The following is a 12400-nucleotide window of genomic DNA, read 5'->3' as shown; positions in this document are numbered from 1 at the left end:
CCTTCAAAACAAACAACAACAAAAAAATGTGAGCAGAAACCCCACAGATGGAGATACTATTTGTGGAGTGTATGTAAAAGGAGTTCATATCTGGAAGACATAAAGAACTCTTGTAACTCAAAAGCCAAGAAACAAATACCTCAAATTAGAAAAAATGGGGAAAAGCATGGTAACAGATGCTGTAATACCAGCACTTGGGAAGCTGAGGCAGGAGGATCATTGCGAATTCAAGGCCAACCTGGGCTACGTAGTGAGTTCAAGGCCAGTCTAGACTACAGAGTGAGACTCTGTCTCAGAAACAATTTTTTTGAGCAGATATTTCCCCAAGGAAGATATCTAAATGTTTAGCAAGCACATGGAAAAGTTGCAAATGCAAACCACAGTGAGCCACCACTTCATCCCCACCACGGTAACCGTAATTAAAAGTCAGAAAATAGGAAGTGCTGATGAAGCCATGAAAAAATTGAAATTAGCATGCTGCTGATATGAATGTGAAATGGTGCAGCTGCTTTAGGAAACAGTCTGGTATTTTTTTAAAAAGTTAAACGCAAGGTTATTGTCTAATACAACAGTTCTGCTCAAGGTGTGTATTAAAGAAAACTGAAAATATATGTCCACATGAAAACTCATACATGGATGGTCATAGTGGTATTTCTTGAGAAGATAAAAAAATGAAATAGTCCACTAGTCTGACAACGGGTGAATGGGTAAATAAAATGTGGAAGAGCTGTATAAAGAAATATATCAGAAAGAATCATTTCTGATACATGTTATGCAATGGACAGACTCTGGAAATTTTGTTATGTTAAATGAATGAAGCCAGTCACAGGAAAGCACATGCAATGTGCCTTAATGTGTGTGAAATGTTTAGAAATAAGCAAATATTAGAGCTAGAAAGTAAAGTGATGGTTGACTAGGGCTGGGTGGTGATGGGACGCAATTAGATACGGATGGGCTTTCTTTTTAGGGAAACTAAAGTTTCCTAAATCTGAGGTAAGAGTTGTGCAGACTTGTTAACATACTAAAACATTTAGAGTTGTTCACATTATTTTATTTTTGAGATAGAGTCTTACAATTTTACCAGGCTGTTGTGCCCCGATGAATTACGCAGTTAAAATGGACAAATTCTATGGTTTGTGAGTTCTATCTCAGTGAGTCTGCTGAAAAATTACAGAGAAAAAGAAAGAGTTTTGGTGTCCAGTAGTGTTTCCCATTTATACCTGTGGGGTTTTAATTTGTGGAGGTGACCGTGAGAGGCTACAAGGGGAGGCGAATGAGGGTGGACGATTTTTATCACTTGTGTTCCTGAGGAAAGGCGGCAAGCCAAGCCATGCAGGGCCACATGGAGAAGCATTAGGTGGTCAGAAGGCTGAGGGAGTGGGGGTAAATTCTAGCCCCGAGTCTTTATTAGTTAGCACAAGGCAAGGAACAGTGCACAGTGTAGGACTGGGTAATCTGAATAACTTTTGTGGACTTTGAGCTGTAAGGAGTGTTCCTGTTTATTTGATCCCTGACCTTGGGTTGATTTAGGGCAGAGGAATATTAACTGGATGCAAGAGTTAGGTAAAGGAGACAGGTGGGTATGGGGACTAGTTAGTCTGCACAGGAAGGGGGGATCCCAGGTGAGCCCTTTGTTATCCCTAAAAACTAACTAGCTGCAGAGGGGATAGTCTCTCCTTAGTCGTAAAGGTCACTAACATTAGTGCATTGGGAATGCAAACAATGAGAAAATCTAGTCAATACAACTGGCCCTGTAATGCATGGACGCTAAACAGGCACTTATGGAGCTTAAGTCAACATGGGGAGCTAAGTTCCCAACCCCCCTTTTCAGCATTGAGATAAGGCAGGGCCCAGGCATGCTACACACAATTGCTGGGCCACTGAGCTAGTTCTTTACCCTATAAATCCTTATTCTTTGTATCAGGAAATAAAAGTTATCTACAATTGATAAATTCAGAAGTAGCCCCCAAATCTTATTAGTATGAAAGAGAAAAATAACTCAGAAGGACTAAATTCAGAGGTGGATCAAAGCTTAGTGTCTGGAAAGAGGGACTCGGTGTGAGAAAGGCTGGGGACGGGCCTCTGCTTTTCATTATAAACCTTACTTGTTATTAATTCTTTAAAAATACATGAGCAGCTGTTATTTGGATTTTTAAGAGTGTAAATGTATACATTTAGTTAGTGAGTAATTCTTTTATTGTATCATTCTTATCCATTCTTTAGGGACAAGCTGGCTTAATTTCACCTGCTCCAAACATAAAGGCATATTTTCCTTTTGTTACTTAATGAGCCAACAATTGATTGCTCATGGAGTTGTATTGCATGGTGTAGTCTCACCTAGAAAGACTTTGTTTTATAAAAACCCATCGGTTCTTCATTTAACTTTGAAAAATATAGTTTGCTAGTGTTGCAGATTCTGAAACAATATAGTACAACCACCAACACTGAATTAGGTATTATCAGTGTAATACCTAATGTAATACCATGACATTTTAGATAAATGAGAGCATCTGAAGATTTTGGTTTCTGTGATGGGGTTTGGAAAAATTCCCCTACAGGCACTGAGGGATAACTGAACATATGTTTACTGAGGGTCCATCTCATGAAAGGCACCGTGCTAAGAACTGGGGATCCTACAGGGTACCACAGTGAAAGAGACACACGATTCCCAAGGAACCCTCACTCACAGGAAGGCAGTATGGAAATCGTCACAATAGGGTTCTCTGGATGTACATGGAACGGATGCCTGGCTCCTCTGGGAGTCAGGTAGGGTTTCCTGACATGGTAACATTGGAATCAGTATCTGCAAGATCAGTAGAGGCAGGAAAGGAAACTTTGGGAGCGTGAAATGTAATTAAATCTGATGGAACAGTGCAGAGTGCAAAAGAAGCGAGTTGAGAAGTGTGGTAGGAGGAGGAATGACGGAGTGCCAAAGATGTCCATGTCCTAATGCCTGGACCCCATGTGTATATTACTTTACACGGAGAAAAGGACCTTTAGAAATTTTGAGATGCACCCGCTCACTTCCCTGGTAAGCAGCGTGGCTCAGGCAAGCGGTGGCCACCCCAGGGGGAGAACCAGCCAGTGTCTCCCGAGATCTGCACCATGTTGGAGCTTAGGGCACTGGGAAACAAGCAACCAGCTCGCCTCCCTGGTAAGCAGCTTACTGGTGTGTGGGCTGAAACTCAAACATCCCACCTCCTCCTCCCCATTAGCAAATGGGAGCCAGAGGTCTGAGCATCTTTGGGAGGATGACCGTTTCAATATAGCAAATATGAGGGATTTTCTTCTACTATTTCTTTGAGGGCAAATATTGTTATCAGTGTTTTGCTTTATTCTGATTAATGGTACTGCTCTATTCAATATTCTGTTTTGATAAGTTCTATAATGTTCTGTATTTGGTTTGATTTTGCTATACCTGATTGAAAGAACAACTACTCTAAAGATAATGATATACACTATGGTACCTATTACGGTTACCCTGGTAACCTGCTGTGAAGTTCTGTACCAATTTCACTGCACTGTCTCAATTGGCTTTGTTTTGTCTTGTCTGTTGTAGACTACTGCCTTCAAAATAATAAAAATTTTTTAAAAAAGAAATGTTGAGATTCAGACATTATTCTGAATTATGTGTACGGGCCTGATGGAACTGTAAGAATCCTAATCAAGAGTCTCATTTATGACCTCAGAAGTGTGGATGTGCAGGGTTTGCTACTTTTTTTTCAGTTTTTATTTCTTATTAGTACATGTTTGTGTTACACATGCTCCTTGTGGGGAGTTGATACATCTATATTTATATCTATGTATCACATCTTAACTATTTTAACCTTCCCCACCCCTCCCTTCTCTCCCTCCTCCTCCTATCCCTCCATCGATTTGCCCCCCTTCCATTTGCTTGTTTTAAGCTCACACCCTGTGATCACTTTTTACAGTATAAATCGGAAATTAATAACGGAAAGTCAGCTGGAGAATTTGGTTGGGAGACTGGGGGACACAATATGTCATTTTAGGGAGTTCAGACATTGAAGGCAATAGGAGTTCATGGCAGGATCACGTTTGTATTTCAGGAAGACTGGTGTGAGCAGGGTGAAGGAGATGGGTGGGGTGTGTGGAGGGATCAAGGCTCCTTCCTGAATCTGCTGCTGTGTGTTCTGTCTTGCATAACACAAAATGGTCCCTTCTCTCTCTGGTGGCTGATTCTCTAGTTTTGCTTCAATGCTCACCCTGAATTTTCTACAGTTTGCAAATATTGAGTATCGCCTTATGAACCTTTAATCTGGAAAAGAGAAACCAAAAGACCCACAGAATGAAAGGACCCCAAGAGGAGTCTTTTCTCACCTTGGGTTTCCACGTCCTTCAGAGGGTCTACCCCTGGAGACAGGATAAAAAACATGGGGGTGGCTGGTCCCGATTCTTCAAATGAGGATGCAAAATCGAGTGCTCTACTCACTATGTATTTGCTTCCTAACTTCTCCTCAACAAAATCTCTGCCAGAAAGAAAGCACATGTGTGTATTAGTCACAAAATAATATTTGAGAAATGGAGGCCTCTAGACATGGAAGGATGTTCTCAAGCTCATGGGCTAAGGAGTCACAGAGTTCAGATGGCCTCCAAGTTCACAGTTTGTCAGACTGGCACTTAGAGCCCGGGATTCCAGGACTGCTCCCCTAGACCAGGCCCTCTCCTGAACCACCATTCACACTGATCGTTGCTGACTTCTGTGGAATTCTAGGCTTCTCACATCACCCCACCATCAGGAGGCTGTCAGGATCAGTGTCTTTGAAATGCTCACGGGCAGCTAAATCTACCATACTGTGTCCCCTCTAAGTGTCTCCTTGCCCAAGATGAAAGGACCTTCAGGACTTTAGACTCCAGTTCTGTGATTCTGTGTTTCCTTTGATCTCACTCTGCTCCGCAATGATCCCTTTCCAAGTGACCCTTCCTCAACTGCAACTACTTGTTGAATGCCTGGCCAAACTCCTGTCTATCACAGAGACTCCCACTGTGACCTGGACACTGTTTACCTTGTAGCTTTCACAGGCGTACTTATAGGATGCGCAGTGGTCAGAATCCTGTTTCCTGACAAATGCAGTTTTTAAGATGCTCCCTCTCTAATCCTGTGGCTCCACTGAGGCTCTTTCCCCCAGCTGTACCTCCACTACCCAAGTACATCAGTGCCTTCTGTGGCTCTAGTGGTCACCCTTCTCATTCACTGGACACTTGGACACATGGACTCCTTCTCTAACCTTGGCGACGCTGACATCTCTATGGATAATCCTGTAGATCCTCAATGCCCTCAACTGAAGTAATCTATCTTTTTTCCTTTCTTTCTTCCTTCTATATTTTTTGAGACAGGGTTTCACTATGTAGTTCAGGCTGGCCTTGAACTCATTTTGTAGTCCAGGCTGGCTTGACCTTGCAGTGATCCTCCTGCCTCTGCCTCCCGAGCGCTGGGATTTCAGGCATGTGCCACCATGCCTGGAAAGTAATTTTCATTTTTTCTCTCCTTCAGCCACCTGCTTACATGGTCACACCATCATCCTCATCATCCTGTGGGATCTTACTCTGTTTGAAACAGTAACTACAAATATCCCACTCTGTTATCAGAATCTGCTATTTAACATTAGTTTCAACGGTGTATCATTTCTTCACGCTCCTTATTTATGTCATTAAAAAGGCACAGGAATGTCACTGCCCTGCCTTGTATATTTTTCCTATTATTTCCTTAATCTCTTTACCTCTTTCCTATCAAATTTAGATTCCATGGCCTATGTTTTATTTTAGTCTTTTTGGTACCAAAAATTGAACTCAGGACCTTGCACTTGCCAGACAGGCACCTGTGCTGCTGAGCTATAACTTCAGCTGTAATTTATTTTTAAAAATAACTCTTATTAGGCATAGTCAATACACCATATGAGTCACTCAAATGTACTAGTTAGTGATCTTTAATGAGCATACCAAGCTGTACATTTTCCACCATGATCTAGTGTAAGGATGTTTTTATTACATCAATGGATCCCTTATAATGTCGTTAATTCCTAATCCAACCTAACTCTAGGCAACCACTGAAACGTTTTCCGCCTCTATGCATGGCCTGTGACTGCCAATCTTTTTCTTGCCTACATCCTCATCTCCCTTGCCCAGCTCTTCCTCCAACAAACATGTCCTTTTGAAATGAGCTCTGGATCAAGACAACTGTCAGTCAACACTCAGACTTCTAAAGGAGATCATCCTGTGGTGAAGACAGAAGCCACAAATACAGGATTTTAAACAAGAAGGCCCTCAATTCTACCTAGAATCCTTTGAGTTTCCCTGGTCGGCTTTCTTTTTTATTTTTCACTGTTCAATCTTTGGCTCTTCAAATATTCAACCCTTCCACCCGCCTTCATGCAAACTCAACCAACCGTCTATTTCTCAGCGCGATTCATTTACCATCTTAGTTACAGCCACAATCATCTGACTTTCCTTTTTTTGTGATGAAAGAGATGTTGTTCCTGCAGAGGGTGAATATTCCATTGATTCTCTGGGTCCTATCATTCGCTACCATATCACATGTGATATGCGATATTGGTTTCACTGCTGATACTGGTTTCCAAACTGTCCACTAAGATGTTAAGAAAACCTATGGCATGTGCAGAGTGTTGGCCTCACGAGGTTTTGGCTTTTGGTTTGAAGTTTCCCATTATGATACGTGAAAGGCAGATGTATCCGCCCTGCCATCCTAAGACTGTCCATACCGCTAGCCTTTCCAGAGCCTCCCATCACCACCTGCCCCTACCGCATGGCGTAGGTCAGCCGGTCAGGACGCATGGCCCTCATCATGCAGAGGCGCTGCAGGCCGGTCTTGTTCTTCCACTCCTGGGGGAACTTCTCCTTCTCAGGACACTCGGACTCCACAAACTTTTTCCAGCTTTTGGCAGAACCTTCAATGTCCCGATCCAAGTTACAGAATCCTTCCATTGAAGACAGTGCCTGGGGAATTTCAGAGAGTCCTGTACTGACCGCAATTTCTGTAGCAAGGGGGTTCAGGCAAGTGCAAACATATACACAATTGTGCCTCACTGAGAGCCTAGTCTGGAAGGTTCGATCTCTCTCCAGGAAACATCATGGAAGAGGGAGGATATTGATCATTCATTCTCAGCAAACGACCTCCAACTATGCAAAGTTTAGCAGGCGAATGTTTAGATGTTATAAGCAATAGATACTAAGCCACATCCACCTTCATGATATGACACAGAAAGGGGGCTGAGAAGAGGATAGTGCTTATTTCGGCTAAGAAATCTGAACGTGGAGTCATTAGTTCCTTCCTTATGTCCTCACAGTCACTCTTCTGCCAAATTCTGTCCTTTTATCTCTCAGGTTGTTTCTAGAATCACTGGCTTTGTATGAATGCCAACTCTTAAAATTACCCTCAGTTTATTTCTCTAAGGATTAAGTCTAAATGCATAAGTTGGTAATAATCAAATTTCTCCATTTGGTGTCTTCCTCCAATGCCCTAACCTTATGATTAGTTTGGGGGTTGTTGCTTTTTTTCTGGAAACAGGGTCTCACTACATAGTTCAGACTGGCCTTGGACTCACTGTGTAGGCTGGGCTGGCCTTGAACCTGCAGTGATCCTCCTGCCTCAGCCTCGTGAGTTCTGGGATGCCAGGCATGTACCACCAGACCTGGCTTTTCCTCTGACCTTGGGAGCTGTTTGACTCTTTCTCATACTATACGGAAGGCTCTGGAATCATCACAAAGTTTTAGTCCTTCCTTTTCTGGTGCTAGACATACTTACTACAGTTAAGGCTCTGTAAGTTTTCAAGCCCAGTTGTTCAAAGTTGGCCACCTGCATCACTCACATCCTCTGTTCCCTAGAACACAGTATTTTCACCCTTTTGTAGAGCACTTAGAGCTCCTCGCAGAGTGGACATTGCTAACAAACAGGCACCCTGTTTTTGATATTTGATTTCTGAGAGCTTTTAATTCTTATCCTTCTTTTTCCCTCTTCTGCCCCCTCTCTGAGCAAACTTGTATGTATCAGGTCCTGACCTAGATCCCCAATCTCCCGAACGAGTGTATGGCAGAGGTTAAATAAAAAGAGACAAATCATATGGTTTTTAGGGCTCCAGGAGGGTCAAAACCCTTTAATTAAGCTTAAGACTCTCAGGGCTAAGAAAAAGCTTCTCTGGACCACCCATTTTATTTATGAAGTCCAACAACAAGGGGCAGAGAAACTGAGGAAAGCAGAGGCAATGAGCAGGACCTTGGGAGTCACTTCAAGGACGTCTCTAAGTCATGAATCAAGTCAATTAGCAGCACTGTCTTACCATGAAGACATGGTAGACGTGAGACTGTAGGGTAATCTTTGCAGCTGCAGTCTCTACCTGGTTAACTGGGGTTGGAGCCAAGTGTCCGCAGCTGTGGCCTTATCTTGCCCTTTGAGGTATCTCTGGCCTCACAGGCCACTACAGGCCTCAGCCAGGACCAGTGACTCACAGAGGTTCAACCTACTATGAATCAGCTCCCGTCACCAGGCAAGGGGTCTAGGCCTAGGACAGACTCACAGATAAACATAAAAGCCAATTAGTAAAATTTAAATCCTGCTCAGAGTCACTTCCTAGTGGTCTCCAACATGTATGTAAGCCTGGGCACTCCTTCCTTGGATGCTCAAGGGAAGTTGTACCAGGTACGTCCATGCCCAGGAGCCCTTACCCACCTTTAACTACCATAAAAACCCAAAGGTGGCCTCCTTTCTGGCTCTCGCAAGATGGTTCCATACTGCTTGGGAATGTTCCTGATTTTCCCAGAAAGCTTTGTTATTAGAGTGATACTTTTCATATCTCCTTGTGTGTGACATTGTTAGTCTTGACGTTGAAATCAATTCTGTGTGGATAAGGGTTTACCCCGGCTCTCCAGTAAGTAGGCCCTTAAGGACTCACAGCCCTTCCACTGTTCCTCAGCGTCGCCTATGTGTGGCTTCTTCAACCCTTCACTGTTTATCTAAAGCACTTAGAACAGGGCTATGAATTGTAAGGTGCGCAATGCATTCTTTTTTTTTTTTTTTTTTTTTTTGTCTTTTTCCTTTTTACCAGTACTGGGGATTGAACTCACGACTGCCTGCTTGCAAGGCAGGCGCTTATGCCGCTGAGCTAAATCCCCAGCCCCGCGTAATGCACTCTTTTTTAAAAAAATTTTTTAAAGAGAGAGAGAAAAAAAAAAAAAAAGGAAAGGACATAAAAAAACAATGCAGTAAAAGGGTACCAATAATACAGTATTTCTAGAAAAAAATATATACAGTACAAAATCACCAGTTAATAGGTTACATATTATCTTCCCAGAAACAGTTGTCCATATCACTAAATTAAAGTATATAAAGTGAACATTCATACAGTGAAATTGGAGACAGTTCCGTTCAATGATCCAACAAAAGCTCAGTTATATGGTTTTCCGTCCTACACTCTCAAACATACCTGCGGTTATATCCCTTAGTCCACCTTACTTTCCTCTCTTTTTTACAGTAACAATTAGACTTTTAGGGTTTTATTACTCTCACGGTTCTTATTACTTTTTTGAAGAGAATAAAAACAAATGTGACTAAGCAAAACAGAGTCGGTTAGAACAGAAGGGTGGGCATAGCACGTGATGCAAAAATAGAATACCAGGTGATCAAAAGTGGTTACCATTGTGCCTCTTGCTATTTTTAAACTGAGTTGCCTATATCATCAGGTGTAATAGAATTGATCAAAACAGTACAGAACAAGACCAATAAAACCTACACTGAAGACCTTGCAGGACTTCAAAGAAAAAGGATGATAGTCAATCCATATTGGGCATCATAGTACATCTTATTGCCTTCAAAGTGGTTGCCTATACCCTCAAACTTGATACTATCAAACAAAATAGAATATATAATAATCAGACAGAACAAGATGGGGAGAACAATACTGGGGTTCAAGTCAGGTTAATAGGACAACAAAAAAGTTACTATAATATGTCCCGTTATTCTTTAATTTAGTTTTCCCTTAATTAAAAAAATGAGAGAAAATAGATTAATTTAAAAATAGGGGGACGATTGAGATAAGAGAAGATATTGTAATAGAACAACGCAGGTCAGAACCGAGCAATTCAAGCATCATTGTGTTTCACCACCAGATAATCTAACTTAATAGTAGTTACCATAGTGTCTCTTTCCTTAAATTATTTGAGTGTAACTTCGTGTGCTATAATAGCAAGCGTATCTAGACAGTGTGAAGCCTTTCAAGAGAATGCAAGAATTACAGGGTATTTAGAACCTGCTAATAGAAAACAAACAACAGTTTCTATATTATCTCTTTGCCTATAAAGAGTTTTGTTTATACTATAGTGTATATTGAAATATAGTAAGATACAACATATTAAAACCAGTGGAAACAGATGTACTACAGCTTGATGGGAATTCAAAACAAGACGATAATCAGCACTAGCTATTATGTTGTGTTGCTTTCTTCAAAATAGCTATTCGTGCTATCATAGATACTAAAATTGAACAACCCAGGTTAAAACCATTGCGGTTAATGAGTGAAAACATTATATGGCTTCAAACCAATATGATTGGGAATCATGATTACCACATACTTCTATGTATTCTTATCATTTCTTACACTAGGGAAACTATTTGGTATTTATACATGTGAGTTTGATTTATTTCACTTATGAGTATGGTCTCAAGCTGCGTCCATTTATTTATAAATGTCTCAATGCAGTCATTCTTTATAGCTGAGTAGTACTCCATTGTATAAAAATACCACAACTTTTTTATCCATTCTTCAGTCGATGGACACTTAGGTTGTTTCCAAGATCTGGCTATTACAAATTGCACTGCTATAAACATGGGTGCACATATATCACTGTGGTATGATGCTTTCAGTTTTTCTGGGAATATGCCTAGAAGTGGAATAGCTGGGTCAAATGGTGCTTCCAGTCCCAGCTTTCTGGGGAATCTCCAGACTGACCTCCACAATGTTAGCACTAGTCTACACTCCCACCAACAGTGCAGGAGAGTTCCTTTTTCTCCACAGTCTCTCCAGCATTTGTTGTTGGTGGTTTTCTTGATCGTGGCCATTCTTTCAGGAGTGAGATGGAATCTCAGTGTGGTTTTAATTTGCATTTCTCTAATGACTAATGATGATGAACATTTTTTCATATATTTATTTGCCATTTGTATTTCTTCATCTGAGAATTGTTTATTCATCTCAGATGCCCATTTTTGGATAGGGTCTTTGAATTTTGGGGGTCTGATTTTTTTTAATTCTTTATATGTTTTAGACAGAAGTCCTTTGTCTGAGGGGCAGTTCACTAAGATTTTTTCCCAGTTTGTGGATTTTCTTTTCACTATGTTAGAGATTTCTTTCGATGTGCAGAAACTTTTTAATAAGAGGTGATCCCAGTTATTGATTCTGGGAAGTATTTCCTGTGTGGTTTGAGTCTTGTTCATGAATTCTCTACCTACTCCTATATTTTCAAGGTTTTTACCCAATTTGTCTTTCAATAGATTTAGTGTTTCTGTTTTAATATTCAGATCTTTGATCCATTTAGATTTTATTTTAGTACATGGTGATAGGCATGGGTCTAGTTTTAGTTTTTGGCATATGGAGAGCCAGTTTTTCCAGCACCATTTATTAAAGAGACTGTCGTTCTCCCAGTGAACCTGTTTGGCCCCTTTATCGAAGATAAGGTGATTGAGTGTGTTTGCAGTTGTGGTTGTATCTTCTAATCTATTCCACTGATCTTCAGCTCTGTTTTGGTTCCAGTACCAGGTTGATTTTACTATGGTTGCTTTGTAGTATAATTTCAAGTCAGGGATTGTGATACCTCCTGCCTTGCCTTTGCTGCTTAGAACTGTCCTTGCTATTCTAGGTCTCTTCTCGCTCCAGATGAATTTTAGGAGTGATTTCTCGAGTTCTATGAGGTATGTTGATGGTATTTTTTATCGGGATTGCATTGAATCTGTATAAAAGTTTTGGGAGAATGGCCATTTTCACAATATTTATTCTTCCTATCCATGAGCAAGGGATGTTTTTCCATTTTCTGATATCATCTTCAATTTCATTTTTCTGTGTAATATAATTTTCCCTGTACAGGTCTTTCACTTCTTTCGTGAGAGTAATTCCTAGATATTTCATTTTTTTGGTTGCTAGTGTGAAGGGTCTGGCTTCTCTTATTTCTCTTCCTGTGACTTTGTTGTTAGTGTATAGGAATGCTATTGATTTTTGAGTATTGATTTTATAGCCAGCTACATTACTAAAGTTATTTGTTATATCTAGCAGTCTTTCAATGGAGTTTTGGGGATCTTCTATATAGAGTATCATGTCATCTGCAAATAATGACAGCTTAACTTCTTCTTTTCCTATCTTTATGCCTTTTATTTCTCTCTCTT

At 40.8% G+C, this 12400-nt stretch overlaps 1 protein-coding gene across 2 annotated transcripts in view; it reads right to left on the bottom strand.

The window, feature by feature from the left end:
* Window positions 1–12400, bottom strand: part of Dnah9 (dynein axonemal heavy chain 9) — a 365933-nt gene that overhangs the window by 45875 nt on the left and 307658 nt on the right. For both annotated transcript variants that reach the window (XM_063242417.1, XM_063242418.1), the window contains exons 60-61: window positions 6779–6972; window positions 4339–4487 (exon numbers count right to left, since the gene is read on the bottom strand). In XM_063242417.1, coding sequence (XP_063098487.1) covers window positions 4339–4487; window positions 6779–6972 — 343 coding nt within the window. The remainder of the gene's footprint in view (window positions 1–4338; window positions 4488–6778; window positions 6973–12400) is intronic.

Source organism: Cavia porcellus, unplaced genomic scaffold (genome assembly GCF_034190915.1).
Source record: "Cavia porcellus strain 051 isolate PalLab524CR breed Dunkin Hartley unplaced genomic scaffold, mCavPor4.1 scaffold_32, whole genome shotgun sequence".
NCBI lineage: Eukaryota > Metazoa > Chordata > Mammalia > Rodentia > Caviidae > Cavia > Cavia porcellus.
The sequence above is the reverse complement of the archived record's forward strand: the minus strand, read 5'-3'. Positions and strand labels throughout refer to the sequence as shown.